Source organism: Salvelinus fontinalis, chromosome 3, assembly GCF_029448725.1.
Source record: "Salvelinus fontinalis isolate EN_2023a chromosome 3, ASM2944872v1, whole genome shotgun sequence".
NCBI classification, from domain to species: Eukaryota; Metazoa; Chordata; class Actinopteri; order Salmoniformes; family Salmonidae; genus Salvelinus; species Salvelinus fontinalis.
In genome coordinates, this window is record NC_074667.1 from 78,205,227 (window position 1) to 78,227,284 (window position 22,058).

Consider the following 22,058-nt stretch of genomic DNA (forward strand, 5'->3'; position numbering starts at 1 on the left):
TTCAGGAACAATAAATCTTTAGAATTTGAACGAGAGTGAGTGATAGGTGGGTGTGCTGCTCTCTGTCCAGGACGTGTAGGGGCACATTCAGCAGCCTCTGTCCAAGTATCTGATGGACCATAAACAAGGGATTAGCATAATCATAGAGGCAGTAGGTTATGCATGGAAAGGGGAGGGGGATATTTCTACAAGATGGAGACATAACATATTCATGTGTGCTGCTCTCTGCTTATCCAGGACCTTCTCTGAGACGTTCCACAGCCTGTGTCCAGAGAAGCCCTGGGCGACCAAGTTGAGCTCGGCTGGTTTGGTCTACCTTCATTTTGGCCGGAGGGTCCTGTCTCAGCTCACCTCCCTGAAGGAAGGAGACAGACAGCTGGAGGTGCTCTATGATAAGGTGAGACTGGGGGGGGGGGGGGGGGGGGGGGGGGTTCTGTCTCTCTGTAGCTGTATGAGAACTAGGTGGATGTAATGTTCTCTGTTCTCTCTGTAGCTGTATGAGAACTAGGTGGATGTAACGTTCTCTGTTCTCTCTGTAGCTGTATGAGAACTAGGTGGATGTAACGTTCTCTGTTCTCTCTGTAGCTGTATGAGAACTTGGTGGATGTAACGTTCTCTGTTCTCTCTGTAGCTGTATGAGAACTAGGTGGATGTAACGTTCTCTCTGTAGCTGTATGAGAACTAGATGGATGTAACGTTCTCTGTTCTCTCTGTAGCTGTATGAGAACTAGGTGGATGTAACGTTCTCTCTGTAGCTGTATGAGAACTTGGTGGATGTAACGTTCTCTGTTCTCTCTGTAGCTGTATGAGAACTAGATGGATGTAACGTTCTCTGTTCTCTCTGTAGCTGTATGAGAACTAGGTGGATGTAACGTTCTCTCTGTAGCTGTATGAGAACTTGGTGGATGTAACGTTCTCTCTGTAGCTGTATGAGAACTAGATGGATGTAACGTTCTCTGTTCTCTCTGTAGCTGTATGAGAACTTGGTGGATGTAACGTTCTCTCTGTAGCTGTATGAGAACTTGGTGGATGTAACGTTCTCTGTTCTCTCTGTAGCTGTATGAGAACTAGATGGATGTAACGTTCTCTCTGTAGCTGTATGAGAACTAGATGGATGTAACGTTCTCTGTTCTCTCTGTAGCTGTATGAGAACTAGGTGGATGTAACGTTCTCTGTTCTCTCTGTAGCTGTATGAGAACTAGATGGATGTAACGTTCTCTGTTCTCTCTGTAGCTGTATGAGAACTAGATGGATGTAACGTTCTCTGTTCTCTCTGTAGCTGTATGAGAACTAGGTGGATGTAACGTTCTCTCTGTAGCTGTATGAGAACTAGGTGGATGTAACGTTCTCTGTTCTCTCTGTAGCTGTATGAGAACTAGGTGGATGTAACGTTCTCTCTGTAGCTGTATGAGAACTAGATGGATGTAACGTTCTCTGTTCTCTCTGTAGCTGTATGAGAACTAGGTGGATGTAACGTTCTCTCTGTAGCTGTATGAGAACTAGGTGGATGTAACGTTCTCTCTGTAGCTGTATGAGAACTAGATGGATGTAACGTTCTCTGTTCTCTCTGTAGCTGTATGAGAACTAGGTGGATGTAACGTTCTCTGTTCTCTCTGTAGCTGTATGAGAACTAGGTGGATGTAACGTTCTCTGTTCTCTCTGTAGCTGTATGAGAACTAGGTGGATGTAACGTTCTCTGTTCTCTCTGTAGCTGTATGAGAACTTGGTGGATGTAACGTTCTCTCTGTAGCTCTATGAGAACTAGATGGATGTAACTTTCTCTGTTCTCTCTGTAGCTGTATGAGAACTTGGTGGATGTAACGTTCTCTCTGTAGCTGTATGAGAACTAGATGGATGTAACGTTCTCTGTTCTCTCTGTAGCTGTATGAGAACTTGGTGGATGTAACGTTCTCTGTTCTCTCTGTAGCTGTATGAGAACTAGGTGGATGTAACGTTCTCTCTGTAGCTGTATGAGAACTAGATGGATGTAACGTTCTCTGTTCTCTCTGTAGCTGTATGAGAACTAGGTGGATGTAACGTTCTCTCTGTAGCTGTATGAGAACTAGATGGATGTAACGTTCTCTGTTCTCTCTGTAGCTGTATGAGAACTAGATGGATGTAACGTTCTCTGTTCTCTCTGTAGCTGTATGAGAACTAGATGGATGTAACGTTCTCTCTGTAGCTGTATGAGAACTAGATGGATGTAACGTTCTCTGTTCTCTCTGTAGCTGTATGAGAACTAGATGGATGTAACGTTCTCTGTTCTCTCTGTAGCTGTATGAGAACTAGGTGGATGTAACGTTCTCTCTGTAGCTGTATGAGAACTAGATGGATGTAACGTTCTCTGTTCTCTCTGTAGCTGTATGAGAACTAGATGGATGTAACGTTCTCTGTTCTCTCTGTAGCTGTATGAGAACTAGATGGATGTAACGTTCTCTGTTCTCTCTGTAGCTGTATGAGAACTAGATGGATGTAACGTTCTCTGTTCTCTCTGTAGCTGTATGAGAACTAGGTGGATGTAACGTTCTCTCTGTAGCTGTATGAGAACTTGATGGATGTAACGTTCTCTGTTCTCTCTGTAGCTGTATGAGAACTAGGTGGATGTAACGTTCTCTGTTCTCTCTGTAGCTGTATGAGAACTAGGTGGATGTAACGTTCTCTGTTCTCTCTGTAGCTGTATGAGAACTAGGTGGATGTAACGTTCTCTCTGTAGCTGTATGAGAACTAGATGGATGTAACGTTCTCTGTTCTCTCTGTAGCTGTATGAGAACTTGGTGGATGTAACGTTCTCTCTGTAGCTGTATGAGAACTAGATGGATGTAACGTTCTCTGTTCTCTCTGTAGCTGTATGAGAACTAGATGGATGTAACGTTCTCTGTTCTCTCTGTAGCTGTATGAGAACTTGGTGGATGTAACGTTCTCTCTGTAGCTGTATGAGAACTAGATGGATGTAACGTTCTCTGTTCTCTCTGTAGCTGTATGAGAACTTGGTGGATGTAACGTTCTCTGTTCTCTCTGTAGCTGTATGAGAACTAGATGGATGTAACGTTCTCTGTTCTCTCTGTAGCTGTATGAGAACTTGGTGGAGGAGGTGGATGCTGTGGACAACGGGATCTCCCAGTATGATGGAGAGGCTCGCTACGCTGTCTCTACCACTCTCAGCGCCCGCGTCGGTCACCTTAACCCACGCTGGAACAGCAAGAGCCAGGACACCGAGGTCAGTCAATGTGTGGCATACCGTGTGTGTGGAAATATAACCTATTGAATGGCTGAAAGACCAGCCTTCAGTCAGTACAGGTGTGTGTGTGTGTGTGTGTGTGTGTGTGTGTGTGTGTGTGTGTGTGTGTGTGTGTGTGTGTTCACACGTCTATTAATATAGTCCACCGTTAACACTTTGTTGTGGCGTCAAACCGGCGCCAGACAAGCTCATAGATGTCAAGATTTGAGCTCTGCCAGTGTTTCTGAATAACTTTAAGGCCCTACCAGGCTGTCTGGGTGAATGAATATCTTCTTCCTGAGTCGATACTTCTGAGTCTGACACGGGGAAACGGACCTTCTCGGTATACCACCACACACACCACAGTGCCTGTGAGTAAGGCAAGCGTTTATTATCTACAGGAGAATATTGAGCCATATTGAGAGAAATGCCCCTAAAAACCCCTGAGTTAGAAAACAGCCGACGTGGTATTAATATGACTGTACAAATCGAAGGGTAAAGAGGATCATTTTGGTCAATGTCAGTCTCGTCCAAAACCTGAGTCTTGTGAGATTTGTGGTCGTGACTGAATCGCAACGTAAATGAAGGTTGGGTCTGTTAGGTTCTAATTCTCAGAGTAATAAACTCCACGGACATTATGAAAACTTAACCAAGTGTTATTCTTCCCAGAGGATCAATACAGCTGCATGAGTCAAATCATGTTTCCTCCATCACAAGTATATAAACTCCAGTTTAGATGCACTCCTCCTCCTCTCCAACCCTGACATCTGGTTCGACAGGAAGAGGAAGTGATGGGCTAGTAAACCATTCCGCCTCCCTTAAGGTGACCTGACCTCAACCCCCTTGATGCCTAATCCAATGCTCTCTCCCCTTATCAATGCCTGCCACACGTGATCACTTCCCTGCACTCACTATTTCAATAGGATCCCTGATATAATGTAAACATTATACATTACCCTCTCTCCCTCAGTGACATGAATAAGTATATTTCATATTCTCAGAACCCATCGGTTTCAATGCTACTCACATGCCCTCAGCTGGCAGCACACAAGTAATCACCAATTCAGAGTGCAGTTGAATGCGACCTGATCGTAATGCCTGTGGTAAATTTGAGTTGACTTTGGATATCCCTATGGGGCTAGTTAGGGATCCATCGGTAAATTACACAATGTACATGGGACAATATGTGAAATTCCAATAGCTTCAGATTTCAATGACAAAATCCTCAAACCAACTATAAATTGTAAATATTAATATTTACATTGTGTAATTTATTGACAGTCCTCAACTAGTCCTCTAGATAGGCTATCCAAAGTCAAACCAACTTTGCCACGGTCACACACCAGTCGGCTGAAGCTTATTGGCTGAATAATTTTGTTGACTCTTCCCACCTAGGAACACCCCCATGAAACCACACCCCCATGAAACCACACCCCCATGAAACCACACCCACATGAAACCACACCCCCGATACCAACTCACGTTTTGAGTTCAGACATGGCAGCTAGCATTTCTTAAGGAACCAAATCTAAAACTAGGACAAATCAGGAAGTGCAATCACCCTTTAAACTCTGTGCAACGATTGGACAAAGTAGGTCAAACACCTATGATTTATCATCTGGCTCAGATGGGGAATGAGGGGGGGGGGGGGGGGGGGCAATGTCTTTGTCCATCCATTTTCCTCCATTTCCCACAACTTTCTCAGACCAGGAGCACTTACTTTACTCTGTGAGAGGCTGGTCGCTGGTTCTATTCATTTGTCATACCCTGGAAAGGCACGGTGGATTGTGACAGGCGGCGCTACTCAACGGCCCTGTCATTTCCTGATCCAATCAATTGTCAGCTTGCCACTTTTTGATTGAAAAAAAAAAGTTCTCTATTTTTCCTCCTGCCCTTCTCGTCCTGTCTCACCCAACTCTCAGCTGCCGCTGCACACACTCACACTCACACTCACATCACACGCTCAGCCAGATGCTACGACATTACGGGGGTGATGTTAGTGGCGTGTGTGTGTGTGTGAGTGACATTATTGCATGTGCTTTATTATGTTTGCGCTAGCGTGTGTGTATGCATGCACATCAGTGCCGTAAATGGGAGCAGGAGTGTGTGAGAACAGTCTGTGAGAGAGAGACTGACTGAGACTGACAAAGTGAGGGAGGCCTTTAGTTTTCCTTGTAGAAAAATGTTTATCTGTCCTGTATTTACGTTAGCAGCTGTTGCCCCAATCCTTCATGTGCTGTAAGACTGCTGAGATCTCCTGTTGTCACCTTATGTCTGGTGTCATTTCCTGTCTCCTGTCGTCTCCTCCTCCTCCTTTCGTCTCCTCCTCCTCCTGTCGTCTCCTCCTCCTCCTGTCGTCTCCTCCTCCTCCTGTCGTCTCTTCCTCCTCCTGTCGTCTCTTCCTCCTCCTGTCGTCTCCTCCTCCTCCTGTCGTCTCCTCCTCCTCCTGTCGTCTCCTCCTCCTCCTGTCGTCTCCTCCTCCTCCTGTCGTCTCCTCCTCCTCCTGTCGTCTCCTCCTCCTCCTGTCGTCTCCTCCTCCTCCTTTCGTCTCCTCCTCCTCCTGTCGTCTCCTCCTCCTCCTGTCGTCTCCTCCTCCTCCTGTCGTCTCCTCCTCCTCCTGTCGTCTCCTCCTCCTCCTGTCGTCTCCTCCGCATGTTGTGTATGTTAGGAGGGCTTCCATAAGGCCCTGGGCATGGTAGGAGCAGAGTTCCTGGACCGGGTTGACTTCTACCAGAACTCCTGGCTTCCTGCCCGTGTGGTGGTGGAGGGAGCTGTACAGATGAGGAAGCAGGTACAGTCCCTACCGTAGACATGCAGATATTCACTTTCCCTAGGTAGCAGAGAGGGGGGGGGGGGCTGTTCTGATGACACCAGCTGTCATGTTGCTTCTCTTCAGAATTACTTTGTCTGTTAAAATAAATGACATGTATGATACACTTGTAGTTACCGTGTAAATACAAGCGTAGCTATGGTGTAAAGACAAGCGTCGCTACGGTGTAAATACAAGCGTAGCTATGGTGTAAATACAAGCCTAGCTACTGTGTAATTACACACGTAGCAACTGTGTAAATACACGCGTAGCTACGGTGTAGTAACACTACAGATATTAATGCAAAGTGTTAGCATGAGATGTTATGAAATTGTAGGTATTGATGCAGTAAGTGCGTCACAATAGGTATCGATCCCGTGTTTTAAGTCTGCGAAGCACTTTGTGACCAGTGAATTTCTGAGTAAATGTGATTGATTTGTGTCCGTCCCCAGGTTGACCCCAGTGGCGAGGTAGTGGTGTTTTCTCAGGGTGGTTGTCCCTGGAAGGAGCACCTGTTTTCCCTGGAGAAGGAGCTGAGCGTGGACACCTCCATTAAGTTTGTCCTCTACCCTGACCAGAACGGACAGTGGAGAGTCCAGTGTGTCCCAGCCGGTCTGCACACCTTCAATAACAGGTAGTGTACACTACCCAGATCGCCTTCAATAGCATGTAGTGCACACTACCCAGATCGCCTTCAATAGCATGTAGTGCACACTACCCAGATCACCTTCAATAACAGGTAGTGTACACTACCCAGATCGCCTTCAATAGCATGTAGTGTACACTAACCGGATCACCTTCAATAGCAGGTAGTGTACACTACCCAGATCACCTTCAATAGCAGGTAGTGTACACTACCCAGATCACCTTCAATAGCAGGTAGTGTACACTACCCAGATCACCTTCAATAGCAGGTAGTGTACACCACCCAGATCGCCTTCAATAGCAGGTAGTGTACACTAGCCAGATCACCTTCAATAGCAGGTAGTGTACACTAGCCAGATCGCCTTTAATAGCAGGTAGTGTACACTAGCCAGATCGCCTTCAATAGCAGGTAGTGTACACTAACCGGATCGCCTTCAATAGCAGGTAGTGTACACCACCCGGATCGCCTTCAATAGCAGGTAGTGTACACTATCAGATCGCCTACAATAGCAGGTAGTGTACACCACCCAGATCGCCTTCAATAGCAGGTAGTGTACACTAACCAGATCGCCTTCAATAGCAGGTAGTGTACACTAACCAGATCGCCTACAATAGCAGGTAGTGTACACCACCCAGATCGCCTACAATAGCAGGTAGTGTACACCACCCAGATCGCCTACAATAGCAGGTAGTGTACACCACCCAGATCGCCTTCAATAGCAGGTAGTGTACACTAACCAGAGCGCCTTCAATAGCAGGAAGTGTACACCACCAAAGATCGCCTTCAATAGCAGGTAGTGTACACCACCCAGATCGCCTTCAATAGCAGGTAGTGTACACTAACCAGATCGCCTTCAATAGCAGGTAGTGTACACTAACCAGATCGCCTTCAATAGCAGGTAGTGTACACTAACCAGATCGCCTACAATAGCAGGTAGTGTACACTACTTTAGTACACTACTTAGACTGTCCCTGTAGGAGAACCCTTTTTAGTTCCATTTAGAGCCCTCTGGTATGGAAAGGGTTCTACGTGGAACCCGAAAGGGGTTCTCCAGTGGTGTTATCTGAAGAACCCTTATGTTCGAGATAGAAACGTATTTTTTCTAAGACTGTGTTTTAGAGTTGACTGTAGGTGTAGTGAACTAGTGGGATGGTCCAGTGTTTTTCCCGTCAGACTACACACCTACATCTACCGATAGCATACGTTCATCACCACAAGGCACACTTGGCACATGTCAAATGGCTCCCTACTCCCTACATAGTGCACACCTTTAATAGTCTGCTCTATATCTAATGGTCCCTCAATGTTTAAAAGGTGCAAACAGGAGGACACCTTTGTTGAAGTTGAGGCGGCGCTACCTGACTGACTTCAACACGTGTTGTGTTAGTCATGTGGGTTGGGTGTCAGGGTTGTAAACCAAGGTGTTCTGTCAGGACTGCTGTGTGAGCTAGTCATATGATCACTTTGAGGATGTTACTAAATTGCATGGACCCTCCCTCCATATCGATATATGTTAACATCCAACTTCAAATGGTGTCGTACATTGCTCTCTAGGGTCCTCCCTAACTGTTCTCTTTGCTGAGTTGTAGGTTTGTAGCTAGGGGGAGGAACAGCTTCCTGGGTTGTAGCTAGGGGGAGGAACAGCTTCCTGGGTTGTAGCTAGGGGGAGGAACAGCTTCCTGGGTTGTAGCTAGGGGGAGGAACAGCTTCCTGGTTTGTAGCTAGGGGGAGGAACAGCTTCCTGGTTTGTAGCTAGGGGAAGGAACAGCTTCCTGGTTTGTAGCTAGGGGGAGGAACAGCTTCCTGGTTTGTAGCTAGGGGAAGGAATAGCTTCCTGATTTGTAGCTAGGGGGAGGAACAGCTTCCTGGGTTGTCGGTTTGTAGCTAGGGGAAGGAACATCTCCCTGGTTTGTAGCTAGGGGGAGGAACAGCTTCCTGGTTTGTAGCTAGGGGGAGGAACAGCTTCCTGGGTTGTAGCTAGGGGGAGGAACAGCTTCCTGGGTTGTAGCTAGGGGGAGGAACAGCTTCCTGGTTTGTAGCTAGGGGGAGGAACAGCTTCCTGGTTTGTAGCTAGGGGAAGGAACAGCTTCCTGGTTTGTAGCTAGGGGGAGGAACAGCTTCCTGGTTTGTAGCTAGGGGAAGGAATAGCTTCCTGATTTGTAGCTAGGGGGAGGAACAGCTTCCTGGGTTGTCGGTTTGTAGCTAGGGGAAGGAACATCTCCCTGGTTTGTAGCTAGGGGGAGGAACAGCTTCCTGGTTTGTAGCTAGGGGGAGGAACAGCTTCCTGGTTTGTAGCTAGGGGGAGGAACAGCTTCCTGGTTTGTAGCTAGGGGGAGGAACAGCTTCCTGGTTTGTAGCTAGGGGGAGGAACAGCTTCCTGGGTTGTAGCTAGGGGGAGGAACAGCTTCCTGGTTTGTAGCTAGGGGGAGGAACAGCTTCCTGGGTTGTAGCTAGGGGGAGGAACAGCTTCCTGGTTTGTAGCTAGGGGGAGGAACAGCTTCCTGGTTTGTAGCTAGGGCGAGGAACAGCTTCCTGGTTTGTAGCTGGGGGGAGGAACAGCTTCCTGGGCTGTAGCTGGGGGGAGGAACAGCTTCCTGGTTTGTAGCTGGGGGGAGGAACAGCTTCCTGGTTTGTAGCTAGGGCGAGGAACAGCTTCCTGGTTTGTAGCTAGGGGGAGGAACAGCTTCCTGGTTTGTAGCTAGGGGGAGGAACAGCTTCCTGGTTTGTAGCTAGGGGGAAGAACAGCTTCCTGGTTTGTAGCTAGGGGGAGGAACAGCTTCCTGGGTTGTCGGTTTGTAGCTAGGGGAAGGAACAGCTTCCTGGTTTGTAGTTAGGGGGAGGAACAGCTTCCTGGTTTGTAGCTAGGGGGAGGAACAGCTTCCTGGTTTGTAGCTAGGGGGAGGAATAGCTTCCTGGTTTGTAGCTAGGGGAGGAACAGCTTCCTGGTTTGTAGCTAGGGGGAGGAACAGCTTCCTGGTTTGTAGCTAGGGGGAGGAACAGCTTCCTGGGTTGTAGCTGGGGGGAGGAACAGCTTCCTGGGTTGTAGCTAGGGCGAGGAACAGCTTCCTGGGTTGTAGCTAGGGCGAGGAACAGCTTCCTGGTTTGTAGCTAGGGGGAGGAACAGCTTCCTGGTTTGTAGCTAGGGGGAGGAACAGCTTCCTGGTTTGTAGCTAGGGGGAAGAACAGCTTCCTGGTTTGTAGCTAGGGGGAGGAACAGCTTCCTGGGTTGTCGGTTTGTAGCTAGGGGAAGGAACAGCTTCCTGGTTTGTAGTTAGGGGGAGGAACAGCTTCCTGGTTTGTAGCTAGGGGGAGGAACAGCTTCCTGGTTTGTAGCTAGGGGGAGGAACAGCTTCCTGGTTTGTAGCTAGGGGGAGGAACAGCTTCCTGGTTTGTAGCTAGGGGGAGGAACAGCTTCCTGGTTTGTAGCTAGGGGGAGGAACAGCTTCCTGGTTTGTAGCTAGGGCGAGGAACAGCTTCCTGGTTTGTAGCTAGGGGAAGGAACAGCTTCCTGATTTGTAGCTAGGGGGAGGAACAGCTTCCTGGGTTGTCGGTTTGTAGCTAGGGGAAGGAACATCTCCCTGGTTTGTAGCTAGGGGAAGGAACATCTCCCTGGTTTGTAGCTAGGGGAAGGAACAGCTTCCTGGTTTGTAGCTAGGGGGAGGAACAGCTTCCTGGTTTGTAGCTAGGGGGAGGAACAGCTTCCTGGTTTGTAGCTAGGGGGAGGAACAGCTTCCTGGGTTGTCGGTTTGTAGCTAGGGGAAGGAACAGCTTCCTGGTTTGTAGCTAGGGGGAGGAACAGCTTCCTGGGTTGTAGCTAAGGGGAGGAACAGCTTCCTGGGTTGTCGGTTTGTAGCTAGGGGGAGGAACAGCTTCCTGGTTTGTAGCTAGGGGGAGGAACAGCTTCCTGGGTTGTCGGTTTGTAGCTAGGTGTCATTTAATGTTTTAACAGACGGACATACTGTCTCTCTCCCCTGCTGATTGGCTGGTGTCACTACGTAAAAGAGCCCTCTGCTAATTGGCTGGTGTCACTAGGTAAAAGAGCCCTCTGCTGATTGGCTGGGGTCACTAGGTTAAAGAGCCCTCTGCTGATTGGCTGGGGTCACTAGGTAAAAGAGCCCTCTGCTGATTGACTGGGCACACTAGGTAAAATATCCCTCTGCTGATTGGCTGGTGTCACTAGGTTAAAGAGCCCTCTGCTGATTGGCTGGTGTCACTAGGTAAAAGAGCCCTCTGCTGATTGGCTGGGGTCACTAGGTAAAAGAGCCCTCTGCTGATTGGCTGGGGTCACTAGGTTAAAGAGGCCTCTGCTGATTGGCTGGGGTCACTAGGTTAAAGAGGCCTCTGCTGATTGGCTGGGGTCACTAGGTTAAAGAGCCCTCTGCTGATTGGCTGGTGTCACTAGGTAAAAGAGCCCTCTGCTGATTGGCTGGGGTCACTAGGTAAAATAGCCCTCTGCTGATTGGCTGGGGTCACTAGGTAAAAGAGCCCTCTGCTGATTGGCTGGGGTTACTAGGTAAAAGAGCCCTCTTCTGATTGACTGGGTGTCACTAGGTTAAAGAGCCCTCTGCTGATTGGCTGGTGTCACTAGGTTAAAGAGGCCTCTGCTGATTGCCTGGGGTCACTAGGTAAAAGAGCCCTCTGCTGATTGACTGGTGTCACTAGGTAAAAGAGCGCTCTGCTGATTGGCTGGGGTTACTAGGTAAAAGAGCCCTCTGCTGATTGGCTGGGGTCACTAGGTAAAAGAGCCCTCTGCTGATTGGCTGGTGTCACTAGGTAAAAGAGCCCTCTGCTGATTGACTGGGTGTCACTAGGTTAAAGAGCCCTCTGCTGATTGGCTGGGGTCACTAGGTTAAAGAGCCCTCTGCTGATTGGCTGGGGTCACTAGGTTAAAGAGGCCTCTGCTGATTGGCTGGGGTCACTAGGTTAAAGAGCCCTCTGCTGATTGGCTGGGGTCACTAGGTAAAAGAGCCCTCTGCTGATTGGCTGGGGTCACTAGGTAAAAGAGCCCTCTGCTGATTGGCTGGGGTCACTAGGTAAAATAGCCCTCTGCTGATTGGCTGGGGTCACTAGGTAAAAGAGCCCTCTGCTGATTGGCTGGGGTCACTAGGTAAAAGATCCCTCTGCTGATTGGCTGGGGTCACTAGGTAAAAGAGCCCTCTGCTGATTAGCTGGGGTCACTAGGTAAAAGTGCCCTCTGCTGATTGACAGGGGGCGTCACTAGGTAAAAGAGCCCTCTGCTGATTGGCTGGTGTCACTAGGTAAAACAAAGAGATGGAACAAATATCATCTCATGTTGAAAACCCATGAGGAAAATATCAACCCATGTTTTGATATGCAAATATATTATAATACAGAGTGCTGAATGTATAGTTATTTTATGCAGTTTGCTTTAGTTAATTATCATAGTTCTGGTTTGAAAGGTGTATTTGGAGTACACACACACACACACACACACACACACACACACACACACACAACGTGCACATTTATAAACTGTGCACACCTCTTTGTTGTTCCCCCCTCTAGCAGAAATCACACTTACGGTTTCCAATCAGTTATTTGTGGATAAGTAATTATTTTCCGGGGATTATTTTAGTAAGTAATTTACAGTGCAATTCTGAAGTGGATTGCTTCTCCCGCAGGCCAAAAGGATAATGGATTAAATGATGTAGAATTTCTCACCTCTTGTTTGATCTCTACTTCTTGCAGTCAGGTCATAGTTAGTTATTTCACTGGTATTTTGTGACCGTTCGTCGTGGGGCGGCGACCGTTCGTCGTGGGGCGGCGACCGTTCGTCGTGGGGCGGCGACCGTTCGTCGTGGGGCGGCGACCGTTCGTCGTGGGGCGGCGACCGTTCGTCGTGGGGCGGCGACCGTTCGTCGTGGGGCGGCGACCGTTCGTCGTGGGGCGGCGACCGTTCGTCGTGGGGCGGCGACCGTTCGTCGTGGGGCGGCGACCGTTCGTCTTGGGGCGGCGACCGTTCGTCGTGGGGCGGCGACCGTTCGTCGTGGGGCGGCGACCGTTCGTCGTGGGGCGGCGACCGTTCGTCGTGGGGCGGCGATGTCTCAGGTGCTGGATGTTTCAGGTGCTGGATGTTTCAGGTGCTGGATGTTTCAGGTGCTGGATGTTTCAGGTGCTGGATGTTTCAGGTGCTGGATGTTTCAGGTACTGTGTAATACTGTAGGTTTAAAGTACATTTGTAGTGAGAGGACATTACTTCTCTTCAGTAGCTGCTCTTCATCCTGTTCCTGTGCAGTTTGCTGTGTGTAAATAAACTCTGAGTTTAAAGCCCATTTAGTGCCTTGTAAAAGGTGAGGGGATTGAATGACCAGAGGATTGAGGAGCATAAGGCACATCTCTAGGCTTCAAAAGTCAGCTGCATTGTCTCTTTCTCTCTCTCTCTCTGTCCTCTCTCTGTCTCTCTCTCTGTCTCTCTCTCTTATCTCCTCTCTTTCTCCACTCCAGTGAGGAATCTCATTAGAATTGGTTTTCCACTAGGATGACCCAACACCAGACAGTGGGTAGAATAGGAGATTGTATGAGACGCTACTAAGCTTTCCATTTAGTTCAATGTTTTGCGTAGGGTAGGTGCTGGGCTTGGCTGCATTTTGCCTGGCGAATTGGAACTAATAGAAAAATCGCAAAACTGCCCACCCATATGACACTTCAGACAGGTTAGAGTAAATGCTGAAAGATTTTGAATAAGAGCGTGAACCCTGGCCCGCTGACACCGTGCCTTCCAGATGGCTGTGTCTGAGGGAGGGGAAATGAGGGTAGAGGGACGGGAACATGTTGGTGGATTGAAAGCCTGTGGATCCAGATGGCAGCGCTTGAGGGAAGCATGATTCTCCCAGCAAGTAGCTGCTGCCGGATCTGCTCCTACAGGATAACAGGAAGAGTGTTATCACCTGTGTCTCTAGTACGTGAACACCACCTGCGTAGAATAGACTATTTTTATCACTACTCATCACACCGTGAAATGTGAGCAGAGCTGGTTCTTCCGTTCTCATGCATTTTGGAGAGATGGGGAAGATAAAGTAGTCATTTTGCAGGATTGGGGTACATTTTGTTTAATCAGCAAACAAGGAATTTATTTTCAGTATTTTTTTGTGTGTGAAATGCAATTTAAGTGTGAAAATGCAATTTATGAATTTTAAGTCATTTCTTGAATTTGCTACGTCCTATAATGTCATACAATTTGATTTGGTTATTTTACATTTTTATCTATACAATTAAAGATTATTCACCTGTGGTCTTTCTGTAGGGATACTATTAAAACAACAGTATTGTCTGGATTGGGTTTTGTTTAGCGATATCTCACTGGTTCTCTTTCACCACTCTATCGTTGTCTAAATCACAGTGTGTGTAAAGGGACAGTGATGGGGACATTGCCCTGCCTTGGGTGCTGTCTTTCAGATGACACGTTAAACCAATGTCCTGTGGTCATAAAAATTCCCATGGAATTTACCATAAGAGTAGGGATGGTAACCTCAGTGTTCTGGCTAAATTCCATCATGGCCACCTAATTACCCCCCCTATTCCCAATTGGTGTATATCACTCCTCACCTCTCCACCTGATAGCTGCTGTGTGGAAAGTGTTCTGGCACAAAATGGCTGCCATGGCATCACCCAAGTGGATGCTACACATTGAGGGTAGATGCAGTGAGTTTCTCGCCCTACTATGTAAAGTGCTTTGAACACCTACTGTAGGTGGAAATGCATTATATAAATGCAATCTTACTGTTATTAATAATAATACATAGACAGAGGGTGTCGTTGACTCACTAAGTCATCTCAGCCAGTGACATATTTCAATATAACACCTTGTCTGTCATGTTTTAAATGCCACTTGTCTAAAATTACAACAGAAGGCACTGAATAAGATGAAGAAGTGCATGATGGTTGCTAGAAATAAGAGCTTCGTCCCAACCTTATTCTCTCTATAGGGCACTACCTTTCACCAGAGCCCTATGGGTAGCCTAGTGGATAGAGCGTTGGGCCAGTAACCGAAAGGTTGCTGGATCGAGTCCACGAGCTGACAAGGTACAAATCTGTCGTTCTGCCCCTGAGCAAGCCAGTTAACCCACGGTTTCCCCAGTCGCCGAAGACCTGGATGTCAAATTTTTTTTAAGGCGGCACCTCTGACTCGGAGACCTCTCTGACTCACCTCTCTGACTCAGAGACCTCTCTGACTCACCTCTCTGACTCATGCAGAAGACACATTTCAGTTGAAGGCATTCAGTTGTACAACTGACTAGGTATCCCCCTTTCCTGGTCAAAGGTAGTGCACGGAATAGGGTGCCATTTGGGACAAATGCATGATGGTTGATTTAGGAATAAGCAAAGAGCAGGTGGTAATCCAGTATTCACGGCGTCCGCTGCTTGTTCCATTTGACAGACTAATATTATGCAGCTGATTTGTTGATCTGTCTAAAGAATCAGTCTCGCTCTTTCATTCAGAAACGTTTGGTGCCATTTGCTCCTCTTCCTGCTTATTATTGTTCCTGTCTATCTTTCCTTTGCTGTGTCTGTTCTGAGAATACTGTCCAGTCATTCAGTGGAAATATTCAAGGTTATAAGGATTGCTGCTCAAAGCCTACTAGATTATCTTGTGAATTATTATTATTATTATTATTATTATTATTATACAGAAGTGAAATGGTGTCAAAAATTCATGAAATCAGCAGGTGCCCTAGTTACCATTTTCCTGAATGAATTCAAACCCCTCTTCATCCTCCATTCACGCTTGACTTGTTCCTGCTTGTCAAGCCCGTCTTTCCTCCCTCTTGTGAGATTGGATATTGACTGAGAGAGCACCGTGTCACATTCCCCTCCACCCAATTCCATCTGTCCTCTTCCACCTTTTTAGACCCTTTTCACACCTCAACAGATTCTCAAGAGGTTTCCAGAGAATATCCTCGGCTATATCTTTTTTAAACAATGTGAACTTGCTCCGTCTCTACTGCTACTGAAGGAAATGACAGTTGCCCCTGATTAGGTGTTAGTTCATAGAGCTGTGTACTGTTAGAGAATGAGGATTAGGTGTTACAGAGCTATGTACTGTTACAGAATGAGGATTAGGTGTTAGTTCATAGAGCTGTGTACTGTTACAGAATGAGGATTAGGCGTTACAGAGCTATGTACTGTTACAGAATGAGGATTAGGTGTTAGTTCATAGAGCTGTGTACTGTTACAGAATGAGGATTAGGTGTTACAGAGCTATGTACTGTTACAGAATGAGGATTAGGTGTTACAGAGCTATGTACTGGTACAGAATGAGGATTAGGTGTTAGTTCATAGAGCTGTGTACTGTTACAGAATGAGGATTAGGTGTTAGTTCATAGAGCTGTGTACTGGTACAGAATGAGGATTAGGTGTTACAGCCAGCCACAGCCAATGACGGGGCCTGACAGCCAGCCAAAGCCAATGACGGGGCCTGACCCTAGCCAGCCAATGACGGGGCCCTGGCCCTAGCCAGCCTATGACGGGGCCCTGGCCCTAGCCAGCCTATGACGGGGCCCTGGCCCTAGCCAGCCTATGACGGGGCCCTGGCCCTAGCCAGCCTATGACGGGGCCCTGGCCCTAGCCAGCCTATGACGGGGCCCTGGCCCTAGCCAGCCTATGACGGGGCCCTGGCCCTAGCCAGCCTATGACGGGGCCCTGGCCCTAGCCAGCCTATGACGGGGCCCTGGCCCTAGCCAGCCTATGACGGGGCCCTGGCCCTAGCCAGCCTATGACGGGGCCCTGGCCCTAGCCAGCCTATGACGGGGCCCTGGCCCTAGCCAGCCTATGACGGGGCCCTGGCCCTAGCCAGCCTATGACGGGGCCCTGGCCCTAGCCAGCCTATGACGGGGCCCTGGCCCTAGCCAGCCTATGACGGGGCCCTGGCCCTAGCCAGCCTATGACGGGGCCCTGGCCCTAGCCAGCCTATGACGGGGCCCTGGCCCTAGCCAGCCTATGACGGGGCCCTGGCCCTAGCCAGCCTATGACGGGGCCCTGGCCCTAGCCAGCCTATGACGGGGCCCTGGCCCTAGCCAGCCTATGACGGGGCCCTAGCCAGCCTATGACGGGGCCCTGGCCAGCCTATGACGGGGCCCTGGCCAGCCTATGACGGGGCCCTGGCCAGCCTATGACGGGGCCCTGGCCAGCCTATGACGGGGCCCTGGCCAGCCTATGACGGGGCCCTGGCCAGCCTATGACGGGGCCCTGGCCAGCCTATGACGGGGCCCTGGCCAGCCTATGACGGGGCCCTGGCCCTCCACATGAAAAACAGACAGAACCCTTGACTTGTGTACTGTGTTATTGTGTTGTGGAAATGGACTGTTTCCCTTTCCTGGGCAGTCGCTCTCAGTGTGTCCATCCTGCCTGTCCTCGGTGTCCTCACAGTATCCCTCTGTCTTAGCCTGGTCCGAGATCTGTTTGTGCTGTCTTGCCAACTCCTACAGTTATTGGCAACATGAACACTGTACAAACCTCTTTGACACCATGCTACCTCTGCTCTCCTCCGTGTGTCCTTCCTGCCCCGAGCCAGTAGCCAGCTATAGCCTATGACTGAAGCCTGGAGGGCAACGTAGTCTTGAAAAACAGTGTTTCTCTGGAATCTGCCTTAGCGTTAGGTGTGACTTGGACTGTGTTCAGGTACTCTGTGTGCTTAACCATATCCCTCTGTCCACCTCTGTGTCCAACCTGCCTGTACTGACAATGTCCCCTCTTGTGTGTCTGTCCCAGGCTGTCTCTGTTGGAAGAGTGGCGTGGGGTGCGTGATGAGGCCCTGTCCGAGCTCAGTGGGATCCCCGACTGCGTCTTCGTCCACGCCGCAGGTTTCATCGGGGGGAACAAGACCGAGGAAGGGGCCCTGGAGATGGCTCGTAGGACCCTGCAGGCTGCGGCCAAGTCCCCGTCCAACTGCTCCTGAGCTGATCTTAACCAGTCCTGGAGGAGGATTAACCAGGCAAGCTCAGTATAGCTTGGTTTACCTCCGCTTAGTAGTGTGAACGTAGTTCAACCACACACACTCTCAATCATGTCACTGTTCGGTTACTTGAATTGTACTGTATGTGTGTTGCACTTGTTTTTGTAATAAAAATACAATTTGATTTTGACCAGCTGGACATCCTGGTGTTTGAGGAGATGGGATTAGGGATGGGATTATGTTTTGTTTTTCACGAATGTATGTTAGCCAAGAAGGTATTAGCAGAAATAAAAACCAAGTGAAGTCGGTGAGATTAAACCAGGTGTGAACTTCCCATAAAACAATGTCCTTTTCTGGACTGGTCATCATGACACAATGGTAGTCTATTGATCCTTTCACACTCCATACTGCTGGTATTAACACTGGGACCATAGTCACCCTCCCCCCATACTGCTGGTATTAACACTGGGGCCATAGTCACCCTCCCCCCATACTGCTGGTATTAACACTGGGACCATAGTCACCCTCCCCCCATACTGCTGGTATTAACACTGGGACCATAGTCACCCTCCCTCCATACTGCTGGTATTAACACTGGGGCCATAGTCACCCTCCCTCCATACTGCTGGTATTAACACTGGGACCATAGTCACCCTCCCCCCATACTGCTGGTATTAACACTGGGACCATAGTCACCCTCCCCCCATACTGCTGGTATTAACACTGGGACCAGAGAGTCACATACTGCTGGTATTTACACTGTGACCAGAGAGATTCACCTTCCCTCCATACTGCTGGTATTAATACTGGCAGCATAGACAGTACAGACAATACACATTTCTGCAGTCCAGAACCAAATCTCACGTGAGTCTAGCCAGCTACTCAATGTTTCGTCGTCTCAAGAGACTATTACAAATTATACAGGCCGAGGCCGGACTCTCCTCTTCTCAAAACCCTCTCTTGTCAAGCCTCGTGCAGGGCGAGGCCGGACTCGCCTCTTCTCAAGACCCTCTCTTCTCAAGCCTCGTGCAGGCCGAGGCCGGACTCTCCTCTTCTCAAGACCCTCTCTTCTCAAGCCTTGTGCAGGCCGAGGCCGGACTCTCCCCTTCTCAAGACCCTCTCTTCTCAAGCCTCGTCGCTTAGATGAACTATACAGGCCAAGGCCAGACTCTTTGTCATTTTCTTAAGCTTCTTCCCTCTCTCACATCCATAATCAGCCACGATAGATTAATTCTCAGAAAATAATTTCCCAATGACCCGAGAGGTTCTTCTTATAACATAGTGCCGTGACAACAGGAGCAGCTCTTTCTCTCTCTTTCTCTCTCTTTCTCTCTCTTTCTCTCTCTTTCTCTCTCTCTGTCTCTCTGTCTCTCTGTCTCTCTGTCTCTGTCTCTCTCTTCTCTGTCTCTGTCTCTGTCTCTGTCTCTCTCTGTCTCTGTCTCTCTCTGTCTCTGTCTCTGTCTCTCTGTCTCTCTGTCTCTGTCTCTCTGTCTCTGTCTCTCTTTGTCTCTGTCTCTCAATTACATTTTTATTTAAGGGCTTTATTGGCATGGGAAATATATGTTTACATTGCCAAAGCAAGTGACAATAGTCAAAAGTGAAATAAACAATACAAATCAACAGTAAACATTACACTAACAGAAGTTCCAAAATAATAAAGACATTTCAAATGTTAAAGTACAAAAGGGAAAATGAATAAACATAAATATGGGTTGTATTTACAATGGCGTTTGTTCTTCACTGGTTGCCCTTTACTTGTGGCAACAGGTCAGAAATCTTGCTGCTGTGATGGCGCACTGTGGTATTTCACCCAATAGATATGGGAGTTTATTAAAATTGGGTTTGTTTTCAAATTCTTTGTGGATCTGTGTAATCTGAGGGAAATATGTGTCTCTAATATGGTCATACATTTGGCAGCAGGTTAGGAAGTGCAGCTCAGTTTCCACCTCATTTTGTGGGCAGTGTGCACCAAGCCTGTCTTCTCTTGAGAGCCAGGTCTGCCAACGGCGACCTTTCTCAATAGCAAGGCTATGCTCACTGAGTCTGTATCTACTCCATCTCTCTCCCTCTCTCTCTCTAATCCTCTCCCTCTCTCCCCCTCTCTCTTTCTCTCTCCCTCCCTCCCTCTTTCACTCTCTCTCTCCCTCTCCCCTGCCAATCCTGCACTGTTTCTTTCGCCTACATTCAGACACCCCATCTGTCTTTCTCTCTTCTTTATTACCCTTCTTTTCCTCTGTTCTCTCCATCCTCTATCCCTCACTACTTCCTCCCTCCTCCTCCGTCCCTGGTTTCTGATGTCACTGTCATAACAAAATTAGCTCATTTGTTCTTAATTATGTCTGTCAATGTTCTCCAGTGTGATGTAGTTAGTTCATTTAATTGTCCTTCACACTGCTCATTCATTCATGTACGTGAGCTATTGTTTTGCTGTCTGTCTCAAGGCTCTCTCTCTCTCACCACCACTGGTCCATGTGCTACTCCCTCTGTCCTCCCTCACTCCCTGTCTCTCCCTCACTCTCTGTCTCTCCCTCTGTCTCTCCCTCCCTCTGTCTCTCACTCCCTCTGTCTCTCCCTCCCTTTGTCTCTCCCTCACTCCCTCTGTCTCTCCCTCACTCTCTGTCTCTCCCTCCCTTTGTCTCTCCCTCACTCCCTGTCTCTCCCTCACTCTCTGTCTCTCCCTCCCTTTGTCTCTCCCTCACTCCCTGTCTCTCCCTCACTCTCTGTCTCTCCCTCTGTCTCTCCCTCCCTCTGTCTCTCCCTCCCTCTGTCTCTCCCTCCCTTTGTCTCTCCCTCACTCCCTTTTTTCTCTCCCTCACTCTCTCTCTCCCTCACTCCCTGTCTCTCCCTCACTCCCTGTCTCTCCCTCACTCTCTGTCTCTCCCTCTGTCTCTCCCTCCCTCTGTCTCTCCCTCCCTCTGTCTCTCCCTCCCTTTGTCTCTCCCTCACTCCCTCTGTCTCTCCTTCACTCTCTCTCTCCCTCACTCCCTGTCTCTCCCTCACTCTGTCTCTCCCTCCCTCCCTCCCTCCCTCCCTCCCTCCCTCCCTGTCTCTCCCTCACTCCCTCCCTCCCTCTGTCTCTCTCTCCCTCTGTCTCTCAGTTGGATGAAGATCCATCAGATATTGACTGAATCATAGTATATAAAACATTTTACTGGTGAATCAAATCAAAGTTTATTTGTCACGTGCGCTGAATACAACAGGTGTAGACAATACAGTGAAATGCTTACTTTACAGCCTCTAACCAATAGTGTAAAAAAAGGTATTAGGTGAACAATAGGTAAGTAAAGAAATAAAACAACAGTAAAAAGACAGGCTATATACAGTAGCGAGGCTATAACAATAGCGAGTCTACATACAGACACCGGTTAGTCAGGCTGATTGAGGTAGTATGTACATGTACATAAGGTTAAAGTGACTATGCATATATGATGAACAGAGAGTAGCAGAAGCGTAAAAGAGGGGTTGGCGGGTGGTGGGTGGGACACAATGCAGATAGCCCAGTTAGCCAATGTGCAGGAGCACTGGTTGGTCGGGCCAATTGAGGTAGTATGTACATTAATGTATAGTTAAAGGACAGAGTTCAGGGATTTTGGTTGTAATTGAGGTATTCAATGTGTCAAATTTCATACTTTTTTATGCACTCATACATTTTCTAACGGTATCAGATAATTTTTATGTTGTGTTAAAATAAATAAAATGACATGTTCCTCATTTGCGTAAATACACTGGGTGTATTTTCATATATACATATATTTAAATAAAGGGGTGGAACAGGACGGCAACCACAAAAAACTTGCTCTGTCTAGGCCTACCTGCACTCACCTCCACTGGACTGCCTCGTTCCTGCACTCACCTCCACTGGACTGCCTCGTTCCTGCACTCTCCTCCACTGGACTGCCTCGTTCCTGCACCCACCTCCACTGGACTGCCTCGTTCCTGCACTCTCCTCCACTGGACTGCCTCGTTCCTGCACTCAGCTCCACTGGACTGCCTCGTTCCTGCACTCTCCTCCACTGGACTGCCTCGTTCCTGCACTCTCCTCCACTGGACTGCCTCCTTCCTGCACTCTCCTCTACTGGACTGCCTCGTTCCTGCACTCTCCTCCACTGGACTGCCTCCTTCCTGCACTCACCTCCACTGGACTGCCTCCTTCCTGCACTCTCCTCCACTGGACTGCCTCGTTCCTGTACTCTCCTCCACTGGACTGCCTCGTTCCTGCACTCACCTCCACTGGACTGCCTCGTTCCTGCACTCACCTCCACTGGACTGCCTCGTTAATTACTGTTGTCACATTCTGTTGCATAATTCAACAAGTGTGTCAGTATCAGGATACTCTCAGATTAAAAATCAACAGCTTGGCTCTAGATTACACCTTTCTATACGTACTTTACATGGTTTAAGAGATCAATAATAATATCACTATAGTCCAAGAGTTCATTTTCCGGAAGTTGCTTTCATTTCAGCGCATCTCATT

General features: G+C 48.4%; 1 protein-coding gene across 1 annotated transcript in view; it reads left to right on the top strand.

Moving 5' to 3' along the window:
• The window catches only part of myg1 (myg1 exonuclease), a 29,772-nt gene extending 11,998 nt beyond the window's left edge, over positions 1-17,774 (top strand). Inside the window, exons 3-7 of the mRNA XM_055918128.1 lie at positions 238-397; positions 3,068-3,217; positions 5,886-6,008; positions 6,479-6,660; positions 17,401-17,774. Of these exons, the coding sequence (XP_055774103.1) occupies positions 238-397; positions 3,068-3,217; positions 5,886-6,008; positions 6,479-6,660; positions 17,401-17,587 (802 nt within the window). The 3' untranslated portion in view covers positions 17,588-17,774. The remainder of the gene's footprint in view (positions 1-237; positions 398-3,067; positions 3,218-5,885; positions 6,009-6,478; positions 6,661-17,400) is intronic.
• The last annotated feature ends 4,284 nt before the right edge of the window (positions 17,775-22,058 follow it).